At 39.2% G+C, this 24,248-nt stretch overlaps 2 protein-coding genes across 2 annotated transcripts; both read right to left on the minus strand.

Annotated features, from left to right (window-relative positions):
• Positions 1-15,301: 15,301 nt before the first annotated feature.
• On the minus strand, positions 15,302-16,072 carry LOC135948443 (lectin subunit alpha-like). Its single transcript, XM_065497733.1, has 4 exons — positions 15,982-16,072; positions 15,844-15,918; positions 15,678-15,786; positions 15,302-15,622 (listed from the first exon to the last, which is right to left on the minus strand). The coding sequence occupies exons 1-4, from the start codon at positions 16,021-16,023 to the stop codon at positions 15,351-15,353; spliced, it is 498 nt and encodes a 165-aa protein (XP_065353805.1). The 5' UTR covers positions 16,024-16,072; the 3' UTR covers positions 15,302-15,350.
• Positions 16,073-16,562: 490 nt separating this feature from the next.
• LOC135948352 (lectin subunit alpha-like) lies at positions 16,563-18,174 on the minus strand. The gene is made up of 4 exons (XM_065497577.1): positions 17,715-18,174; positions 17,265-17,339; positions 17,097-17,205; positions 16,563-17,034 (listed from the first exon to the last, which is right to left on the minus strand). The coding sequence occupies exons 1-4, from the start codon at positions 17,754-17,756 to the stop codon at positions 16,667-16,669; spliced, it is 594 nt and encodes a 197-aa protein (XP_065353649.1). The 5' UTR covers positions 17,757-18,174; the 3' UTR covers positions 16,563-16,666.
• Positions 18,175-24,248: the final 6,074 nt, after the last annotated feature.

Here is a 24,248-nt window from a genome sequence, read left to right on the forward strand (position 1 = left end):
GCAAAAAATATACGACAGCAGTAAAAACCGCAAACAAGATCAATTTTATTGTTGCACGCGCTCTTTTATTGCGGCGGGCAGTCAGGAGAAAGCTTTTATTCCGCAGCGCGCGGAGACACAATATTCAAATCGGCAGTAAACTTGGGAGACTTCAATGCCCGACCAGATTTTTATGGGCACGAACGAGTTCTGATTTCGTTCACATTAGACTTTGATTATGCTATCAAATTTCGCTAGCGCACATGGGAAACGGTTCTACGCGACTAGCTGCAATTTTATTGTCAATGGCGTTTTTTATCTTCAGCTCTTGCGGTTGAAAAAAGGGAAACCGCAGTTAACTCGACATTATGCACTTATTTCCGTAAATTTTACAGCTTATACAAACAGCTTTTCTTGTGCATTTAATCTTCCACCGATCTCATTCCTGCGCTCTTTTCATTTTAGTCACAAGAAATTTCTTAATAGCACGAGCATCTGACGGTTTTGAATATGTTAAATTTGTTAACCTGGCCAATATGCTTACGGAAAAAAAGCTGGCGTGAGAAGTGATGAAAACGCACGATAAAAACCCCAAAGCGTCGTAACGAATTTTTCAGCACTATAATATGTATATATACGCGGCATTATGCGACGTCGCTAATGCGTATGCACAAACAACATATCGCGCAACAAGGGTGGTGCATAATGGACGGTCCAGCAGTTGGATGCATAACATTTTGATTTGCCTTCCTCCCTCTCCCTCCCGTGGACGAATCGTGGGAAGCTGGGAGACGCGGCCGCACCACCGGTCTTTCAACCACCATGCATGCACTGAGCAATTGCACTGCTCATGTAACTAATAATGCGCGACGCACCCGTCGAGGGTGATCGCTCGCGGTAAATTAAATACGGGCAACATATGCAGCTGGGGCTTGGAAAAATACTCAAATTTGCCAAGTGGCTCTTATCTCAACTCTTATATATTATACTCTTACAAAATCAAGATTTTTTAAACTTGGAACAATTAATTCCTCAACTGATGGAAATTTATATAAGCTAGACCCTTTTTAGACTTGAATAAAAAGGAAAAGATAATACAAAATAGGGGCACAGGCCAAGAAGTCTCAGTATTGGTCTGAAAAGGCAGATTTTAGGATGTATTTTTCGTTCATAAAAGTGCGTTGACGGCATCGATGAAATTTAAATTCCTTAGCTTGAATAACAATAAATGAACAGATGTTGGAAACTCGTGAAAAACACTGCCGTCTCCATTGCATATCCATCTTACTCTTCTATGCTTTCCCCTTTTCCCCCCTATTTATCTCATTGGCCATGTTTCTTCTCAAAGATTTGTCTTATTAATCAACAATCATTGAAATTGTCTTTTGTGCTTAAACTGTGTCACTCAAGTGGTGATGTCGGTGCTATAAAATCCCGTCAAGTTCATCTCGTTTGTCAGTTGACGCAGAGGGGGTGGCACACGCGGTGTAAATTCATTACGATCTGGGGGCGTCGGTTAGTTGGCCCGCTCGCTTTATTCACAAATGCATGCGCACATTCTCAATTGTGGGGGATGCTGGGCCTTGTTTTCGACGCACTCGCTTGAGATGAGCCGGTGCCGTTCCCACGCTCCTGCAGCCACCCTCGCCGTTGACACACCATGCGCGTTTGAGTCCCTCATCAATGGTTGATTCGGTCGTTATCGTGAGAACGGCACGCGCCCAGATAAAGAGCCACCCGCTTGCCTATAGCACGACGAATTATGTGGATGCATAGCATATTTGTGATGTCGGCATATTGCGCAGTTTGTTCCCATGGGCGTCACTTGCCTGCAGCAACAGCCCTTAAGACAACAACTGCGTGGCAAGTGCTGGCTCAATAGGAAGTGTCAAGTGCTCGCTGAGCATATTTATGCAGATATGAAAATTCAACAGGCTCGATGAATTTATATACGAAAAATTGGGGGGTTTTTGGATGTGAGCCACAATCTCTCAAAGCAACAAATTGTTCTACAGGGGTTGATGGATTTTGATGATTTTTTTGCGTCAATAGGACCAACACAATCCGAGATTCGGGTGTACAAAGTGTTTTTATCGAGACGCGATGCAATAAAATTCTCGATGATCGACCAAACGGACGAAAAAAATGCTAAATTTCCCGTTATTGAGGGGGTTAAAAGGGGGTAGGGGATTTGTGGATCTTATACCCCTTTAATGCACTTAGGGACGTCGAGAGGAGTCTAACGGTATGCGGTTTTTGAAATTCGGATGATTAGAAGTCGAGATTTGGTCGATCATCAGGAATTTTATTGCATCGCTTCTCAATAAAAACACTTTGTGCACCCGAATCTCGGGTTTTGGCGGTCCTATTAACAAAAATTAAGTACCGTTTGACTCAATTTAAAGTACACTAATTAACTGAATTGGTTTGAAGACGACAATTACTCGTCAACGTCGTGCAAAAGTGTTGAAACGGACGAAAATTGCTAAATTTCGCGTTATTGAGGGGGTTAAAAGTGGGTTGGTGGGTCTAATATCCCTTTAGTTCACTTAGGGACGTCGAGAGGAGTCTTACGGTATGCGGTTTTTGAAATTCGGATGACTAGAATCCGAGATTTGGTCGATCATCGTTTTTTACCAACCTCGAAAAACAAGGGTTTACGAAGTTTTCATTTTTTATTTAAAAAAATGAGGAAAACCGCTATTTCAAATTTTAACTTAATTTTTTGTGCTCTACGGATTGGCTATGAAAAAATAGAAAATTTCAATGTATTAATTTTCAAATTTGAGTTTAAAATCCAATAATTAATTTTTATGACCTTGACATTTGACCTATCACTTTGAGGTCAATATAAAAGTTGTTTGCCTTGTTGAGACGAGTTTACGGGTTTTTTAATCTTTGTTCTAGGACTACCCTGAGCAAAGTTATGAAGTACTCAAAATTCTAGATTTTGACCTTTGAACACCCGCAAAACCCGCAGAAATTGGAAATTCGGAATTTTCTCAACTGTTTTGTCGGTCAAATAGGGCAAAGTTAACGCAAAAAAAATTTCATCAAAATCCATCGAATCCTGGACAGTTTGTCGCTTTGAGAGATTTTGGCTCATATTTGTTTTCTAAGAGCACTTAAATAAAATTTTAGTTTCACTCCTTTAATAAAATTAATTACCTGATATTTAAAGGCATGAAAAACACAGCCTGTGCCAAGCAGGAAACAATTAAAGTGGATCTTTACAAGGTGACAATTGATTAATTAATATAGATTAATTGCATTTAAACGTAAGTACAGCTATTAAAAGTTACTTCATCACTATCTGAGTAATTTACAAACAAGTCAATCCAATCAAAAAAAAAGAAAAAAAAGAAAACAATCAGCACTGAAATATGCATAGAGCATTCATTTCATCTGTTTGCGAGGTGATATAATTATTGTTGGATGCAATGGCAGTTGGGCTACACTCATTGGCCGGGAGCTCAACAATAAAACTATCCTTACTGGTCCAGATCTCGTAACCAATCCAGATCAAGAAGGATATTTTTACTGTTGAGCTCCGGGCCAATGAGGATAGCCCTACAGATCGATAAACTATTTGTTCTACAATTTGCCATAATCATCAAAGGACCTTGCTACTATGTAAAAATTAAATTTTTTCTCCTAAATTTACACCGGGAGCCAGAGACGGCGAAATGGGCGAGGCACTTTTGTCTCCCTTCCACGCTTGCCGGCTGTGACGTCAGCACCGGAGACTTCTCGGCCAATGAGCCGTAGGTGTTAAATCCTTTATTATTGGTCGGCTGGGTGTCGGAACTTGCTTGAATTTAGCATCATTACCAAGCTACACTCTTCCTCGACATAATGAAACAAAAACGAAATCTGTACGACATTCCGTTCTCGCTCGGGAGCTGCACACAGCGAGCAAAACAACGTTTCGCGCGCTAGTGAATTTTTACGTTCGTGATTTACGTCCGAATTCGATCTGTAACCCCACATGTTATGCATATGTTTACTTAGAAAAATTAACGAGCTTTCCAGTGGTGTGCTTAAAAAATTTTTTGGCCTTGAACTTTCCAAGTAATAGCGCCCGCGCGCAGAAAAATTGGAATTTTTTCAAATATCGTTGTTGTTTTAACCTCTAAATCTCGGCTTCTAACCATCAGAAAATCAAAAACTACCCACCGTTTGACTCGTCTTGACTTACCCTGATGACCTAAATGGGTTGTTACTCTCCCCCCCTAAGACATGACCCTTATTTTTACTTTTTTCCGAGGGGGTTGATGTTTAGCGACTGAAGGGTGGAGGGTAGGCACCCCTCAACATTTTAGCGCATCAGGGTAGGTCGAGACGAGTCCAACGGTGGGTAGTTTTTGATTTTCTGATGGTTAGAAGCCGAGATTTAGAGGTTAAAACAACAACGATATTTGAAAAAATTCCAATTTTTCTGCGCGCGGGCGCTATTACTTGGAAAGTTCAAGGCCAAAAAATTTTTTAAGCACACCACTGGAAAGCTCGTTAATTTTTCTAAGTAAACATATGCATAACATGTGGGGTTACAGATCGAATTCGGACGTAAATCACGAACGTAAAAATTCACTAGCGCGCGAAACGTTGTTTTGCTCGCTGTGTGCAGCTCCCGAGCGAGAACGGAATGTCGTACAGATTTCGTTTTTGTTTCATTATGTCGAGGAAGAGTGTAGCTTGGTAATGATGCTAAATTCAAGCAAGTTCCGACACCCAGCCGACCAATAATAAAGGATTTAACACCTACGGCTCATTGGCCGAGAAGTCTCCGGTGCTGACGTCACAGCCGGCAAGCGTGGAAGGGAGACAAAAGTGCCTCGCCCATTTCGCCGTCTCTGGCTCCAGGTGTAAATTTACAATGCCTGACTACATTTTTTTGTAGATTTCGATTCCTCTCGTCGAGATCTGTCCAACAGCGAATGAAACCTTTTAGTTAGGGAGACTCTTTCTTGTGAAGAAAGGGATATCAAATATAAAAAGACAGTCCTCACCATTTGAAATAATGCATGCTAACTTTGCAGCCACTTTTCTAAAAAATTTACAGTGCCACTTAAGTCAATTTTGGCCTCAACTGAATTCTAAGGGATGAGTCCATGTTATTGGCAACAGAGATTTTCCAGGATTTTAATTGCTATCCTCTCATTCTTACAAATAAATTATATTTTAAGTCCCAAAATTATTGACAAGTTGCATAAACCCTTAGCGTTCAAAGCCGCCAACAGATGGCGTAACCACAGACTTTCTTAAAAAATTTTGTTTTAATCGGTTTTAAGGCATTTCCGCTGCGATTTCAGACTCAATCTAGCTATGTTGCTCTTTTAAATTAATTTGCTAATTTTTGACGTGCTGAAAACCAAAATCGGTTCAGCCATTCGCCGTAGAAACGTTGGTAAATATTTTTTTATTTTGAAAAATAGCTTTTCACGATTCTACGGTGATTGGCTGAACCGATATTGGTTTTCAGCACGTCAAAAAAGCATATTAATTGAAGAATGCAGAGTAGCTAGATTGAGTCTGAAATCGCAGCGGAAGTGCCTTAAAATCGAAAGTCTACGGTGGCGCCAGTTGGCGGCTTCGAACACTTAGGGTTTATGCAACTGGTGACTTAGCCATTTTTCGGGTAATTTACAGTGACCAATATTTTTCTATTTATATTAAATCAATTATTTGAATTTCGTATTGAAGGGAAATTAATGGAATGAAATTTCAGTAATTTTACGACGTTAAACCGTCAAGCAATGAAAAATCAAGAATTGTAAAAACAATCCTTTGTTGTAAATTCATATGAGCAGTATGTATGTTGAAAAAACTCTCAACTCGTGTAAATAGGACATAGTTGAACAATTTTTAAGTTTTCTAAATAATCTTCTTTTGGTGAGAATAAACAAGCAATAATATAATAATTTGATTGCTGTATAGAATTTTCATTTCATTTTTTCGGCGTCGTACGGAGAAATCACGTTAATTTTAATTTTACAAATATTATATTTGAATATGGATATTAGAGGGCAAGGAGTGCCATTGATTCACATTAATTTTATTTTCAGCTATACCGTCTGTGATAATGTTAATGCATTATTTTTTGACAAAATGTTCAATGGTGGAGGAGATATTGGAAGGAAAAATCTATAGAATATTCAAATCATTTATTAAATTAGCTTACACATATTGGTATTAAGTTTCCGTGCTAACTAATCTTGATATTAGCGGCTTTAATTAAATGTCTCGGTCAATGTGAAAACTCGCACACCTATGCAGTGAAAATCGGGCACCTGCCCAGGCTAATTTACTAGTTTTCAGCTAGGAGAGAGAAAGAGGTTCCCACACAATAACAGAACAGAGCTCTCAATCGATTGCCCAACCTGAAATCTCTCTTGCGAGTGCTCCGCATATTAAATATTGCGAGCGCGCAGCGCTTGTCCACCGAGATAACATCGAAAACAAGATTTTGCGCCTTGTTCTATTATTCTGAGCGAGATAATCAATTTCAAAAAAGTCATTTTCTTCGCATTTCAATCGAGTGGTGGCTCTGGGGGCGTGAAGGCGAACGTTAAACAAACCAAACATAAATTACGCTGCGGCGGCAGTTATTAGAGGAGTCGGCCCAAATTGGAAATGAGTCGAATAAATCAAACGGCCGCGCGCCACTCGCAAAAAGCAGCCGATTTAAATTAATGCCGTAAATGAGAGAAGCTGCTGCAACCACATTCATCCAGATTGATCACCTTCAGGGTTGAGGATTCTAGTTCAAAACTATTGGATTCCATGCAGTCTATGAGAAGAGCAGTCCGATTTGTATTAGTATGTCTACCTTAATTTATTTTGGATATATTTTTTCTATATTTTAGGGAAATTGAATTGAATTAAATGAGTGTTTGTGATTATTATTTCATTATGAATTGAAAAAAAAATAAAAAATGGGAAAGAGAAACCCTGAAAAAGGAGATTGTTATTGTTTATTTATCAATTCTTTTGGTTTTTTGTCCTTCCTTTGAATGACATTGTAATATCTGCATAAAAATTAGTTATTCATAAATTTCCAGGATTTATATAGCAAGCAGTTGGCTGATTTCGGCCCTGTTTAATTTTTAAATATCCCAAAATTTTAGAAATGAGAAAGATAACTGGAGTGTGACCAGGAAACACGAAATTTCTTGAAAATTAACTTTTTGAATCCAACGAAATATATTTATCTAGGCAATATAAACGTTGCAAAAAAGCTCCTTGACTGAGACTTATGAAGTAATACATCGAAATATTTTCCTCTAGCCAGGCAATTTCTTTTTGGTTGGGTCATCGGCGCTCGCTGCTCACAGGAGTGTGTGTGTGTGTAGTAGTTGTAGTAGTGGAGAAGGAAAAGAAATGCCCCGTGCCCGAGCGGTATTTTTTCTGCCGTTCGACGTCAGCATGTAAAACAACTACCAGCTAATATATCAAGCGGGGGCGTGGTGAGTGAGCCGCGCGCTCTACACAATAATAATATCGCGCTCCTACTACCATAAGCTTGGCTGCCCTTTTATATGTATTATTGTACACACTTTGGTGTTTCTCTTTCCTAATATAATATACGCTCGCGAGATGAAGTTCGTTCGCATGTGGATCAGCGGCAGTTCTTTGCCCCGAGAAATATATATATTATTACGTTCGGCGCGGAACGCGCGCACGCCAGCGAAACCCATTTTCACTTCTTGCCGCGGGAACGGCCGATTGCATCTGCGTGAAATTGAAACGAATTGGCCTTTTTGCAAATGGACTCACGGCTAAAGTGCTAACCTGCCACTCCGAACGGTGCTGCTGCATAAACCGGAAAGTAGCTCATATAAAAATGGGGTTGACGAGATGGTTTCCTTTTTAATAACCATAACAAATTAAGGGCAGCTACAGGGTTAAATCATGAGATTTTTTAATTTTGAAAATCCTGACGAATGGTTTAGAGAATTTTAGTTCAAATCGCGTCTGCGATATAAGATTTTAATAAAGCTTTTGTTGGCCTCTTTTTAAACCTTCAAACGTTAAGGTAAGTGACTGACATACCATATGACATTAAATGATCTCGTTTTGCTGAGAGTGATATCCTGCATTGCGTAAAAAGTACCTGCTCTGCTGCATAAGCATCAAACTTATAAGTGCATTCCAGCAAGATTACCATTTTAATTATGGCAGCTAAGGGCAGCATGGCAGTCGGAGCGAAATAACTCTGAAAAGCACTCTCATTATGCATCTCTAGCAATTTTGCACTTGTCATTTCGCCGGCGGTAATCGATAAAACGAACACGCAGGCTAAATCACTCACAACTCATTTCACACCTCGATTCCAACACCCCGTATCTGTTTATCCGTGCGCAAACGTATTTATTGCGTCAAGAAGTGCTTGGTTAGCGCATAATGAGCCCGGCGTGGCCGTGGCGATGCTGATAAGTTTACAGCGAAACGCTCTCTCTCTCTCTCTCTCTTTCTTCTCTATATACCATTTACAGCAATAATAATAATTTGATCCGAGCCTATCTGCTTATTAGCGGCTACCGCGCATTGTTTTATGTCGCGCCTGTGGCGGCGTTCCTTTGATGGACACGCTCGCGAAACACCATTACACGCTTATTTAATTCACCCAGCGCGCGTTTTATACACCGCCGAGCGCATGCATATAATATGTGCTTGCCAGGTACAAAACGAATCGATTGGAATGAGTGTCAGGAACGTGTTCTTTTTTCATATTGTCCACGACGCGAGCAAGGAACTCGCGGGAGGACGTTGATATTGGCATATCCTTCGCTCTCGTGCAATGCCGGTTCTTTTTTCTAGCCGGAACCTGCTCTCATCAGCGAGCAAGCTCCTTTCTTTTGTCGTGTGCTTTAGCTGTGTTTTATTGCGGTCGATAATCTTAAATGGTAGTGCTCGACTTATCAATGGAATAGCAATATATTCGAGCGGAAAACAAATAAATTGCCGCAGCTCTTAGATTTATTTAGTGTTAAAATAAAGCTTTCATCATGCATTTAATCTGTAAATAATCTTCGGTCATACTCAGATGTTCAAATGGCTTCAAAGCATTCCTTCTTAGAAACAATAAAAATTCAAATTGAGAGGGAATAATAATTGATTCAAACTACAACTCATATATTGCTCCATGGTTAAGCTTTTGATCGAGCACATTTTTATTTGTCGAATTTAATATCATTTCCCTTGATATTTTGTCTGTTTGATTTACTTGTATAGTTGTTTTTAGGATACTTGGGGTAAATTGCCCTAGTGATCCACAATTAAATAATTTTGAATCTATTTTTCAAGATTTTTAAATACACGTAGTTGGATTTTCCATTCCTAGAGGTGACACAAAGTTGGAAATAGTCGAACAATTTGAACGAATTTTGGTACGTTGATTTCCTCAAATAAAATTATTTCATTTTTCTGAAATAAAAATGTTTCTAATTTACAGAGGCAGAAAACTATTGTGTAAAAAAAAAAACACTTCTTCTTCTTTTGCAATTATTTAGGCTTCCAGAAATGCAAAAGGAACAAACTCAGTGCCATTTGAAATCCAAACTAGATTCAAAGTAATGTAATAGGTCACTAAAATTAGGCCGAATTCTTCGAATCACCGCCAGGTATCACAGGGTTGATTTGTTTTCGACGCAGTGCTCATGAAAAATGTTCCAACTTTAATATTTTTTCGTTTTAGAGATATTCACAGCGACAGTTTTAAAAACGTGATTTTTACGGGCGCTGAAACAGTGGGTTTTATAGTTTCATATGAAAAGTTGCTGATTAAAATTTTTTCATTCGAGTCTAAAAATACCTCTATGCTATTTTAGAAAGCATAAAAAATATTTTCGCAATAAAACCAGAGGTAGAGCAATCATCCCTTTTTAATTTTCATAGATAGTTTATTAATCAATTAATCACCTAGCAAAAAGAGATATTACAAAGTGAATTTCGTGTAATAAAGCCCTTGGAACATTTAATTTTCTTGCACGAGTGCCATTTCACCAAATGGCACATCTTTTAACACTTATACAGGTTCTACAAAATTTCGACCTGTCAGGTTGTGCATTTCTGAGCTTTCCCCAAGCCAAGCTCTTATAGTGTGTTAATAAAATATAAAATATTTAGAAAACTGTTTCAACCTAAACCATTATTAATTACGGCGAAGCGTTCGCGTGGAATTCCCCTCAGCTACTTTGTTGCGGTACATTCATTTGAAATATTTCATGCAAAGCTGGCCATTAGGGTGCGGTCCTTGCTGTCCAATATTTAAGTTTATTGCTGTCGGTCAGATGGTTCGTTTGGTGCGGGTGTCGGTCGGTCGGTCGGTCGCTCGCGCGGCCGGCTGGTGCTAATGCAATTTGCGAGTCTAGTAGGCGTGCCGTACTCGCCGCTATTGCCAAACATTCTTTTCCTCTCTCGCCCGAAATAATGAGGCTCTCGCTCTCCTCTCTCGCGGCCAGGTGGATTCGCGCTGGTGCAGAGTCATTCGCCGCAAATTAACGTCAGTTTTGAAACCACGTGCCGAACGTGTACTAATTAATTCGAGCGCGCGAACTTCGACCCGAGCAAGTGAAATTGTATTAGCGCACCGCAGCTTTAGCATTCATTCCGCACCTACTATGCGTGACCAAAGATTTATTTTCAATTAATTTTGCTCGGTTTCGATATCGAACGCGCATTGTTAAATTATTAACGACTTTCTTTGGTTGCGACACTTGTTTGTTTCGTGTGGTGTGAGCGATTAAAATGTTTCTCACACTTGAAACGAAAGAAAGAGCTGTTTGTGAATTAAATTTTTTTAATATCGTTTAATTAAAGATTTAATCAGCATGCACTCCATAAATTGTGTCGGCAACGCGATTAATTGCGCGAGAACATGCAAAAATTTAATTGAGATTTAATTTATTCTGACAGGGGATCTCTTAGAATTCCTTACAAAAGTAGCAATAATAATTGAATGTGTGTAGCCTTGATATGATTTTAATCTAAAGTCAAGTAAAGCAGAAGAAACTTTTAGATTTTCTCATAATTTACTTTAAAGTGCAATTTGGTTAGTTGCAATTATGTTTTATAAAAAAATCCATCGCCGGAGAGTTTTTAACTTTCTGTAAAAATCTATAATTTAATTCGCTTCATAGTTTGTTTCATGCTCTTTGCAAAAATTGAATAAGTTTGCTTCTCGTCAGAACTTATCAGTATCATCATCCGAAGAGTTTCCTCGTTAGAATAAATGCGTTACAAATATCTGAAATGAAGTTCAGATTTTCCGTTTGATCAACCTGTAGGAATCGAAAGTACGTGAGCAGTCGAGAGCGCGGTGTCTTTGCGAAACCCGATATACGTGACCTTTCCAACGAGACTCAGAATTTCACGCGAAAGCGCAGCAGTGCGCCTACCGACGGTCATCAGCCACTCTACACGTCCCACGCGCCTCACAATCACATTTGAAAAGGCAATAATTATACGGCAGGAGGAATAAAAAACGAGTTGCCAGCTCCAATTAGCCGGGCGAGCTGATAAAAAAGCAACAGTGTGTGTGTGTGTGTGTCGGCGGGCAGGACGACTCTTCACTCATGCACGAGAGCAGCGACGAGAGGATGCAGAAAAACACATGTAAATCTCCATCGGAGCGGACGAGAAGTGTATATAGTATAAGAGCCGGCAGATATGATCACGGCCGCCGCGTGACATGTATAATTAAGTCATTACTCCATTTAGTTTATCAATTGATATTCATTACGCTCGCTTTTTGATGACGATGGGTGGCGTGGATTGATGCCAGATATAATTCAAGAGGAAGTTCATTATGCTCGGCCGACCGGCCGCGCAAATTCTCGACCGCATTCCGACCTTTTTTGCGCTCCTTACGCGCCGAGTGATATCTTCTTTCAGACCTTTTTGCCTTTGTAAATCAAACCCAGCGAAAGGAGATAATATGTAAGGCGAGTCGTGCAATCAGAAAACGCTTACGCTCCACACGCACCTCAGGGGAGTGAAAAACACAAGAAATCAGAGAATTCGAATTCGGGCTTCTCTTGATAAACTTTGGTCTGGTGAAATCAGAGGGTTCTACAACTTTGTTTTTCTAACAATTGTAAAAATATCGTAACGAAAAATTCGAAATATCCGTGTGCAAAAACTTCAATGCTCTCTTTTCGCAACAAAAATTGTCTCAATTATTGAAGCCCTTTATAAAGCATACTTTCGCTCGCAAAATTGTTGAAATTAAGTGCATGGCTACGATTAGTGAACAATTTTTCACAGCCCCGACTAGTTTCTCTCGTCGTTATATTTATTATGATTACAGACCACCACACACCGGCGGACCCAGTCAGCTGGAAGAGGCGAAATATTGGACCGTTTGGCAGCCAGCCCGGCGAAATGCGGCTTTTTTGAACTGGTTGCGGCAGACCCCGTGTGTTCCTTGCTCCTTCGAACAATGCAGGAGTAATGAGAGCGTTTGCTGAGCAATTTTTACGACTTGCTTCTACGGCCGATTCGGCTTAATTTTACGACGCTTTTATTGGAGCTGCAGCATAATTCAAATTGAGACGTAGGCATCCAGCGATTATTCAAATTCGGGCAAGGCTCTTTCTTTTCAATGGCAACGCTAACATAAAAATTGCCTTAAAATTCAACTTGTTGGCATTTTCGCCAGAGATTGCGACGGTGAAATAGCATCCATTTTTTCGCTTTATGGGCGAAGATTGCCCCGGATTAAATGCACTCTAAAAATTTTGATCTTAGTAAAATGATCAATGTAAAACGTAAAATGAAAATCCCGAATTTCCATAAACTTAGAAATTATACAAAATATTTAACTTTTGGGAAAATAGAAAAAGTTGGAAGGAAATTCAAATTTGAATGTGTTTGTTCTTCAGACCTTTAAAATGAAAATAGTGGGAATTTTGCAATTAAATAGCTGTCCGATAAATTTATTTATAATTCATCGTTGATCGACTCAAGTTACTGCAGACGCAGTAAAATATAATTTTCGAATCTTTTACAGTTTGTGCAAAATTTTATCTGATTGAAATAGTTACAGGACCAGCATTTTCTCAAATGAAGACGGAACTAACCTCGATTAATAGGTGCTTAGCAAGACACGAGACGACATGTCTCATTCCAAAGAACACACACCTTTCAAAAAGCAATAAAAGTGTACACCGAAGTGCCAAGCCCAAACTAGCGAGCAATCAACATTTCGCGCAAGAGACGAAACCAAATCTGCACTTACAAATACAAAATAATACCCCCTCGTAAAGCAAGACAAAACGCCAACGCGGTCCGAAATGTTGGACACACGCGACTGGAAGGAGAAATAAATCATGTCAACGCGCTTGCAGTGTGTATAGGTGCGAGTCAAGCGCAAGGCGAAAAGCGTGCGTGTGCAACAAGTGTATGATCACGAATTGGAATTGCGGCTCGCGCCAGCCAGCGCGTGGTAATAAGTAGTTATTTGAAAATAATTATTAGCACATAGCCCGGCCGGTCGGGCCGCCACGCCCGCTAAACTTCACTCTGCACACTTGCTCGGTCGTGAGTTCAAATAATAATAATAATAATAATGATAATCACAAGCGCCGAGATTCCTGCGCTTTGCGCGGTGGAAAAAGAGGTAGTGCCGCGTGATGTATTGCCGGCTGCCATATTTTCGCAACTAGACTCCCACCTTCGCGGCAGGCTCATTTGAATAAGGCTGCCGCTTATTGCTTTTTTCCACGACTTTCCTTTTTGTTAATTAGCTGGCAATGATATGCATTAGACGTCGAGGTTATATTATTTTATTGTGTGAGTGTGCGAGTGTGTGCATGCTCCTTTTATTGGATCGTCCGCCAGAGGAGTGAATGAGAGATCTATATAATCGATGTGTGTGGCATTTCCATTTAGTGCTCAGCGCCTCCGCCGCCCTTGACATTTATCTGCGGCCGGCTTCGGAATTTAATTGGCCGCTCTTTGACTTTTGAAATATGCCTAGCGGCCGCTCGAGTTCCAATGTGGGAGTGATTCGAATATTTATTAGAGGATTTCACTGATTAATGTCCTCAGCGAGGGTCGTGTCAGCAATATATGCGCGGTGCTAGATGGATTGCTCTAATCTCGTGCCGCAGATTAGACAAGTGTACAAAGTGCTCACTCATACTCATACTAGATTGGCAAGTTAATCATACGGGGTTATATTCCACCGAGAGAACTTTAAATGAGATGGATGAAATCTTAGATGGCAGTTTGTTTATTCTAGAAATAAATCTGAAATCCGCTGACAAAGAAAGCAGGTGTATATGTTTCAATGTCCAAAAATTATAGATGAGAAAAATTTAGACAGTTTCATTTTCTTACCATCACAACAAATGTCTAATTTATAATTTGGATAAATTACTGAAGGTCAGCTACATTTTAAATTTAAAAAAGATTAACACAAGTCTATGGCAATAATAATTATTTTTAATGAAAATAACATCTTTCCTTGTGACCTGCCTCATCAAAACCCTAAGACCTCAAATCAAAAGAATTAACATTAAATACCAAGTACACGAGACTAGCGTTAACTGGTTTTGACTTTCGTTAAATTTTAAAATTAAATCCTCCTTCTCGCGCAGAAGCGTTCTCGCTGAAACAGGACTAACAGGACAAGAAGTAATACACACGTCTTTCACAGCTATACAGTTTAAAAAAGTGTGAAATTATAAATGCACGCGGCACGAGTGCTCGGAGAAAACAACCATGAATCAAGCCTTCCCCTTTTTTTTCAAAACAAAAGCAGCCCAACTGAGAAGTGCACAGTTCCAGAGGCGCCAATTTGTTTCGGCTGTTGCTGGAGTGAGCGCATAAATCCTGAATCTCTTTCCGCGGGGCTAGGGCAACAATGCGCAGAGGAGAGTTGGCAAGCAAGTGTGTTCGGGTCAAAGCGTATATTACAATCCGCGAGGTGTGGCCGTTGCCTCATTAAGCAGCGGCAGAAGCAGGCGTCGTATACATGCCTCGCAGAAGGCAAAAAAGCGGAGCCACGCGCCAAGCCGGCTTGCCTGCCATACGCTGACGGACGCATCTTTAACATTTAAATGACTGAATGGGAATCGGGAAATACGTTAATAATTTCCATTTGAACGTGAAAGTTAATACAACCACGCTCAAACCTATTAAATGACTATTTGCATTTTTAAAAGGGCACCTATTTTAATTTTCAAGTGGTTTATTTCGCATCCTTAAATGAAACAGATCAAAAGCAGTTTTAATGAGTTTAATCCAAACAAATTTCCACAAATTAATTGAAATCCAGCTTAAAATAGATTTCTAAGTTTTTTTTTAATTTTTGCAGAACTCAATTTAGTAAATTTAGTCATCCTCCCTCTGGCGATCCAGTCGGATCAGTGGTTCATTCTGTTATCCTTTGGCCGAATCACCGTTATTTCATTTTCATGGACTTCTTCACACATGTAAGACAGTTGCAAAAGACATTCGTCGTCATCCCAGGCTTTGTACAAACCGCAAAAATTGATGCACGCATCCTCGTCTTGCGGCAAATTTGGCTGAAATTCTGCCCAGTGAAATTCAGTGATTGACGAGCCTGCATCCCAGTTCCACGATGAAGAATTAGCCGTTCGGTGTCCCCCGGTCCATATCCACAAAAGATCGTGTACTACACATAATGAATTGTAGCTGGGAATGATTAATGAAAACATTGAACTACATACCTGAATAATACAAAAACTGTACAACTTTTTCAAATTCACGCCGAGTTTCAAACGAAGCTAAAGTCATTGATCTATTCTGGCAATCTGACAATGCCTCGTCCCACGGGACCTGAAACAGAGGAATTATATTTTTAAATGCTGGAAAATAGATGTTGATTTTTATCACCTTTATATTTTCTTCCAAATAGTAGGAAGTTCCGTCGATTATATAATAGGCGCCATCCACTGCACTGTAGAGACACTTGAAAAGAAAACATTAGCACTTTTAGTAACCAACGGAGAGGAAATACGTTTGAAATATTACCAGAAGTGACAGCAAAAACATCCTGCTCTGCGACGTTAACATATTCCTTCTGCACGGAGGCAAAAAAGAGTATGGAACGCTGGAAGGTGGAAGTTTGATCAAATCGCAAATTTTTAAATATTTGGGATTTTGATATATTAATTAATTGCACCATGCAAAAAGGGATGTACAACTTTAAACCAGATGTGATTACAACGTTTTGTGAGAGACATTGGTATAAGATATGAGAACTAACTATTTGATTAACAATTATCAATTAATCGTCAATTCCAAGCCAATGATTTAAGCTTAAAATAAGGAAAACCGTACTTACAACTGACTCGCAGCAAAATTTGTGCACTGAATCACCACTTTCTGGTTCATTAGCTTTTTGTGTCTGTGGTTAGGCATCAAATGACAGTCATAGGATTTTCCCTTCCCTTGGCTTGGTTTCCGTATAAATTTAATATCTATATTTGATTGTACATACTCTTGATCAATATTTGTATTGTTATGTTTCAATATAGAATATAAATAAAACAAAATACGGAGCTCTCATTTAATTACTGATGGCCAAAATAAATAAGGACTTGTGTGAGACGTGTACTTCTTGATTTTTTATTACTATTGTCGATCTCAGACACAAGCATGATTTTAAGGTAATTAAACAATGTTAATCCTTCGTCTGCTGGAGATTCCTATTGACCTAGAGGTCGATGGATCCGGTAGTCGTTGTGGTGTCTTCGGTCGTTCCGCTATTTTCGGTCGTTCCGCTATTTCCGGTCGTTCCGCTATTTTCGGTCGTTCCGCTATTTGTGGTAGTTTCTGTGGTTTCTTCTGTTGTTGTAGTTGTCTGCTCGTAGTGGATTTCTTCGCACATGTATGCCAGGTTGTAAGTGCAATCGTCGTCATCCCAGGCGCTGTAGCTTCCAGAAAAATTTATGCAGCTCATCTGCTTATTTGGCTGAAATTCTCCCCAAGCGGATTGATTGGCGTAAAAAGGCTCTCCCGAGTCCCATTCCCAGCCTTGAGCCACCGATCTTCCACCAGTCCAAATCCACAGAAGATCATATCCTGTGTTAAAAACGTTAAATAGTTTGCTAGAGAATTGGCCGAAATATTTCTAGCGTATGTACTTGTTCCGTGTAAATATTCAGTGACGATCCGAAATTCATCTAGGGTTTCAAAGGAAACTAAAGTCATGTCTTTATTAGAGCATTCAGCCTTTGCGTCATTCCAGGTAAGCTAAAACAGAGCCTGCCGGTATTATAACGATGGTATAAACTTCTCTCTGAATTGCTTACCCGTATATTTGTTTCCAGATAATATAAAGTGTCTTCGATTGTTAAATTCAATCCATCAACCGTCAAGAAGAGACACTTAAAAAATTAAATTGGTAAATAATTATACATAAACGATTTGTTGTGACACACATCCAAGTGGCGCTATCACCACTACCGATTCAAAGAAACATCGTAATTGTGCAGCAATACCTAGATGTGTGTTCACCACAGATTATTGAGGAAACATCACTTCTTTGTCATTCACCATTCACTTCTTAAAATAAATTACTCCCACTTACTAGGAAAGGCAATCTCAAAAATCAAATTTTCTGAGCATATCTAGCAAGCATCGGTTTACAAAAATATTTCCAGATTTCATATTTATATAATCTCTCAAGTTAGTTTGTGTTGTATAAGAATGCCTTCCCTATAGAAAGTGCGAGTGCAAATTCAAATTTATTGTGTTTATACCTGAAGAAAAACTAGAAAAACTACGCTAGAAGATGCCGCCATGTTCGGATCGCTGGTGCTACTTGACTAAAAACAGGATCAAGAAAAAATAATTCTTATCATTTCAAATTGTAACATTGTAGATAACTGATAATATATTCGTGTTAATGGGCTAGTATAAATCGTTAAAATCTACTTCAGCTCTAATATGATAAGATTTGTGCGCAAATTAAAAAAATTTGTAAATCCAGATAGGGTTTGCAAACATTTGATAAAGAGAACGCAGTACAGTTGCGTTGATTATGACTGTGCTGAGTAACTTAATTGGAAAAAAATCTTTATTTAATCTCTCATCAGCACATCCCGTGGGTTATGAGCTCACCGGGTTCCAATAACACCGCTGAGCGGATAACATGGGGTCCGAGTGCTGCAGAGGAGCTTGGGCCCAATGTGGCCATCTTTTTGCCTCCCCGCATCGAGTTCTTTGATTGAAACGCCAGGCATTGGAAAGATGCGAAAACCAGCAAACGGCGAGTCGCGTTAGTGCGCCTCCCAGGCAGTTGAGTTCCTTAACAAACCATCTTTTGCCATCTCTGACATTGGGCAGCCAGCATTAGATCCCCGAATTGCTCAAATATATTTTTAGTAGTATATAAAATAAATTTTCTTGATGAAAAAAAAAATAAAAACCAATATACATGCACTAGACAAAATGAGGCAAATATGAATTTTAATATTATTGAAGAATTGTTGTATTTTTCAAATGAATAAAATAGTTCAACATTGATTTTTGCAATCAGATCAATATTTAACGATACGGATTGGTTAAAAAGTAATAATGAGAGTAGGTAACTATCTAATTTGTGCCCCAAATGAGTATAACAATTGGGCTTCAATAAGCATCCGAAAGTAGTTAAGCAGTAGAAATAAGGAAAATAAAACAGCTGCATTTAATTTAAATGGAGAAATTAAAGGTAACGCATTTTTTATAGCATAAACATTCTTCCAAAGAACCTTCTGCTGATGTCTTTTAATTCAGATTTATTTCCATGCATTTTGCAGCAAAACAAAGTGGGAGAGTATGACCGGCGCGATTATTCATTAGCTTAACGTAGTCACCGACCACAAACGACGATGTTTATAAAATGCAGCCGTGTGCGGGTAATTTAGCGCGGCGGCGGCTGCGGCTGCGGCGGCGGCATTGGAATTACGAGGCGCTTGCACTCGCGCGCTGCACCGGCTGCGCGCTGCCCCATTACTTACGTGCGCCTCACTCTCATTGTCAGCCGCAGCAATATTATAGCTTGTCGGTCGGGCTGGGCGAATGACACCGCCGCTGCATGTTTGCGGTGTGTTTATTCGCGATGCAAATCTGAACAGCGTCTCTGCGACGAGACATGCGCTGACAAATTCTCCGGCCTGCCGCCATTAATATTAATTAAACCGAGCGCGGCGATTTCCGAGCGAGGGGGATTGTCGCGCACTTAAATTTATCGCAACGCCTATGGCTGATTAGCGAAGAGTTGAATACAGGCCGTGTTACCCGATTTTTATGTTTCGAAATGATTTGTTGCGTAAATATAAATTTTCTCGCCACCCAAGAAATGCTTTTTCAGCCAGGAGAATAATTCTGTTTGATTGTCAAACCTCTTAGACGGGATAAATCACTAGCAACAAAATATCAGATTGCGCAAGACGTGTTAGTGAGAAAAAGGATTTTCTTTTGGAACGCTAGCTAGATTTTTTCATTCAACATGGTCTCACGAATTCACGTTTAATGATTTTTTTATTTAGATCAAATGAAAAGTTAACATTTTAACAAACCTTTTTCTAATATAACATGTTATATTTAAAATCCCTGTTTCAATTATTTCAAATAATTTTTAACGATGCAATGAACGTTGATGGTTGGGGGATCTACACAAGATAACTGTTAAAAAAATTAAATTTTTAATCGACTGTTATCGGCAATCACAGTCGTCATTATTTGCAAAGAACCTGAAATATAACTTCGGAGATAGGCCCCTCACGATTTGCCGAGGAAGCGAAAAAAGGGGGAGCCAATTACTCAGCGTCTCGAACGTCTTCATTGCGAGTGTTAATAATTCGACCGGCCACGTTCTAATTTGCTCTCAAGTGTAATTTTTATCTTATTAAAAGGAGGCTGGCTCGGCGAGGAAGCAAAAAATGCGTGTGTACCTTCGAGAGTAGCAATTTTTCTGCGGCTTATTATACGTTTTATGAGCGGTGGTGTTACTTTATTGCGTGGCGGCAATAACTCTTGCTTGGCAGAAAATAATTACATTGTCACACACGCTCACGTTGATCTCGCAGCCACTCGTCTAATGAATTATGAGCCGCAATTTATATTTGCCGCACCGCACGCCTGGTCACTTGCTTTCTTTAATAGCATAATGAGTAGGTGAGCATCTCAGCTTAATTAATAATGCTTGCAAATGCCTACTGCAATGCTACTCTCCGCACGGCAAGTTAAAAGCTCCACGTGTGATCCACGCTCAGCAAATGTTCCCAACACAATTTTTAAATTGACCATCTCGCTAAGACATACAAAATTGTTTAATTTTATTGTAATCTGCATGACTTTAACGCTGTTTTAATTTCGATTTTAAGACAGAATATAAAGATTTCAAATAAAGCATGCTTGAAATATCAAATCAGCAAATATGATTTAGTTGAAAAATAATGCTATAGAGGGTTATCTGAATAAAATACCGCAAAAACCGATAAATTAGAAGAACAAACTTTCGCCGCACTTAGCCACAATCACGCAATGTTTTAAATCACAGATCGAGTAAGCAATATAATTTAAAATATTTTTGTACGACACTTACTGCCAAAATATGCTTTGAATATAGAAGACCTAATTGGCATGCTATTTATTTAGGTTTAGATTATGATTTTATCTAGGTAATTGTGAATATACAGGCCGAACTTTCTCAATATCACGTAATAAGAATGTATCTTTGACACAATAGTGGTTCCAATGAGGAGCATTTAATTGAAATATTTTTAAATAATTGTAAATCTTTATTATACATTAATTTTCTAATTAAATAAGACAAAAACTAAATAAATATTTAAATAACAATGTTTAATAAATAAAAATTTATGAAATACAGAAATATAACATTTTAAATTAATTTAAGATAAAATTTTAAATTTTCATAAAATTATTATAAAAAACATGTTTAGTCTATTTTACGCTAATTACATCACATTATTTGAGAGATGATGCTTTTTAAAAATCTATTAATTTTGCGGGTTTTATGGGACACGTTTGGAAAATTTTGAGGGTGTAAAATCAATTGCTATGAAGCAGTTCAACAGAAAAAGGGTATGAGCATTGAATTAAATTTATCGCGTCAAGCACGATCGAATGAAAACTAAAAACTAAAGGTCATTGTTTAAGGTTAAAGGTTGTTTTCTGAAAATTCCGGGTATTTTCTTTTGAAACAATTTCCAAATGTTTTTATGATCAAACGTGGGAAGAGTAAAATTTGTTTGTTTTTGGAAAATTCCATATTAAAAAAAAACATTAATTTTTTAATATTTCCCCCCTAAATGTCAAATACTAATTTCCATAATTGCAAAAAGCTGCATGCTGTAAGACTGTAATCTTGACCTTTCGTTAAGTACTGAAGGGTAAAAGGGTGCTTCAACGCAATAACCTTTTTGAAGATTTGAAGTTGTTTTCTTCCGCATGAATTCATTAATTGCCGGTAATTCCCAGAACTAACATCGAAAAGCGAACTGATTTTCCTCAACAGTAAAAACGTTTCGGCCAAGTTCATTCTACATATACTTAAGCTCCAAAGTGTGTATCATTTAAAGTTACATCTATCTGCAGAGGCCGACGTGTTAAGTGCGCGGACTCCCCCGTAGTGCGGGGGCGTGGCGCGCCAGCATCTTTTGGGAGCGATTCCTTGCGGAGTGCACCTGATTACACCGTTAATCGCGGCCACAATGGTCGGTCGGTCGGTCGGTTCGGACGGGTGACCTGCTAATATGCGAGAGGTCGTTGGTGCTTCTCGGCGCGGCGGCCGCGGCGTGGCCAGGGCGCCAGCCTCGCGTGCGCGCGAGTGACCGGCGCGACCACACCCGACCTGTTTTGCAGGCCAACTCGCAATCAGGCAGGCACCTTGCTCTTTGCAGCGCGCGGCCGGTGCGGGGGAGTTGGCTCACCGAGCTAGAAAGAGAAGATAATATCTCCGAGCTGATAATATGCTCTCTTTAATATTATTAAGCTCAAATTCCTCGCGCCGCGTCTCTGTCACGCATACTCGAAATATTTTCACTCCCTCGCGTCACATCGGTCAGCTTCATTAAAGAATGGAGCAGGATTTTCTCGGAACTCGAGGTCACCTATCACGATCGTGGTGGATGGTGTACAGTAATTTTTCAATGCCTCTTCATAGATGTGGTGGACACGCTTTTAATCGCCGCCGCCGCCGCCGCAAGACCAGCCACGCTTTATTCCGTCTTAGAATGCTCTCATTGAAAACGTGTCAGGTGTCCGAAATCCTATTAAAGCGACCATTTTGCTCGCCAATTGGCTCTGATGATTTATTGCCACTCGGCCGCATTGCTTTCGAAACTCGCTTACTTGGCACTTTCTCTGCGCTTGGCCACGATTTTCAGCAGATCTAAAAATTACGCCTACATTTTTATCTGATGGATGTTGCACTGCCAAACTCAACAAAAAATAAGCTCGAAATAACAATTAAAACCTTACAGTTTGTGAAAATAAATATTATATAGCTTGTATTTGCTCTTGAACTTTGCATAACTTTGTTGAAAATTAAAAATATTATTTGAAAAGTAGCGAAAAAGCGCCGCAGAAATGAATTTTTTTGAGAAAATACTGCACTCAAGAAAAGTGGTTCGTGTTGAGAACATTAGGTTATATATAGATACTGAAGAAATCATATCAGTATTCAAATTTTGGAGCGGAGATATGTATTAATTAAAATTAAGAGTTTTAAAAATAAACGCTCCTCTTTGGGGGCTGGTTTTAAGCAGAACCTTTCGAGCTATCTGGTAAAAATATTCAGGATATGTATGCTATATTTGATATCTTTACATGGTAAAAAAATTAGAAAATGGCACTTCACTTTTCAATTTGTACAAGAATTTACCTTTAATAGCATTGTACAAAACTCTCTTATTGTGATTGCAGAGCTGTCAATCATTTTCAATAAATCCTCACTATCCTGATTATACAATACAACTCAGAAACCTGAGACACCACAGAATCCTCTGGTGTTACATTTCATTTCTGCTCTTTTGAGGCCTGACAATGAGTAGTCGATGCTGATGTTCAGGTGAGAGAATAACAAGTGCGAGATATTTCTCTCCATCAATTTCAAAACCAGCTATCCAAAATTTAAATTTACCTTGAGTTCGAGTCATGATTTTAAAATCGAAATCTTGGATTTCAAAGAGATAATTTTTTATCAAAACTTATTTTTTAAATTAAAAATATTACACGTGATTTTTACAAATATATTTTTTCTGCGATAGAAAAAACTATTGTTTAAAAATGATTATACAATCAATACTAAAATGACTTTATTTAAAAAACGATTTGTAATAAAATGTACACTGCTCAAGAACAGTGCGGGGCCAGGCATCAAAATTTATATTTTGGGGTGCAGTAACAACAAACGAAAAGAAGGCACAGAAATTTGCATACGCCCTCACAAAGTGAAATTAACTCGGACACAAATGCAGAACAAAGTGTTTTATAGCACGATCTGCTTCGTCATCTTTTATTTATTTACTCCGCGCGCTCAATTATTATCTGGCAGCAATCAACAAAGCACTTAATACGCGTGATAAATTCCGAGAAAAATTAATAAATTCGCCGGCGATAAGTGTGCGGTATAAAAGGATATTCGAAAAGCAGCAGAGTGGAAAGGCTGGCGCTGCGTCGTAAATTTCCTAGAGCGAAAAGAAACGAGCAGAGGAGGATCGGAATGAATTTTATCAATTAAGCTACGCCCGCTGAGATGCTCTATACACACACACATGTAAATATACGTTATTGCCGTCGAGCCCGCAGAACAAACGGGCTAGCTGCTTTTTGCTTTATTGTTGCATTGGCTGAATGGAAATAAAGCAGGATCAATCGCCGGGGTTATAAAAGAGGACAGATTTTTTGCATGTCCGACACATTGACCAGCAGAAACAATCTCTCTCCAGCATCCAAGCGGCGCAGGCGAACGAGACAGAGATATTATTATGTGTGTGTGTGTGTATTTGTATTTGTACCTGTTGAGTGAGCGAGAGGGCATAATACATATAACTACGTGGCCGCCGCCACGCGTTAAATCACCAAGAGGCGAGGAGTGTGCTTGCTGGCTGCTTTGTGTGTTCGAAGCCGGATTTATGGGCATTCCATTCATTGAGTTATCTTGTTACAATACAAACCTACGAAATTTGTTCGCAAAGCAGACGCTCTGATCTGTTCTCCGCGGATGTGGGTGATCCTCTCTGCTTGTCTCTACCTCTGCGTGTGGCTCTCGGCCATTGCGC

Source organism: Cloeon dipterum, chromosome 1 (assembly GCF_949628265.1).
Source record: "Cloeon dipterum chromosome 1, ieCloDipt1.1, whole genome shotgun sequence".
Classification (NCBI taxonomy): Eukaryota; Metazoa; Arthropoda; class Insecta; order Ephemeroptera; family Baetidae; genus Cloeon; species Cloeon dipterum.

Excerpts from the sequence above, each read along its gene's own strand:
- LOC135948352 (XM_065497577.1), bottom strand. The coding sequence starts at position 17,756 with ATGGCGGCATCTTCTAGCGTAGTTTTTCTAGTTTTTCTTCAG. Across the intron at positions 17,340-17,714 it reads TTTTTCTAGTTTTTCTTCAG|TGTCTCTTCTTGACGGTTGA; the intron begins GTATAAACACAA and ends TAATTTTTTAAG. Across the intron at positions 17,206-17,264 it reads ATCTGGAAACAAATATACGG|CTTACCTGGAATGACGCAAA; the intron begins GTAAGCAATTCA and ends GCTCTGTTTTAG.
- LOC135948443 (XM_065497733.1), bottom strand. The coding sequence starts at position 16,023 with ATGTTAACGTCGCAGAGCAGGATGTTTTTGCTGTCACTTCTG. Across the intron at positions 15,919-15,981 it reads TGTTTTTGCTGTCACTTCTG|TGTCTCTACAGTGCAGTGGA; the intron begins GTAATATTTCAA and ends TTTCTTTTCAAG. Across the intron at positions 15,623-15,677 it reads ACAGTTTTTGTATTATTCAG|TACACGATCTTTTGTGGATA; the intron begins GTATGTAGTTCA and ends CATTATGTGTAG.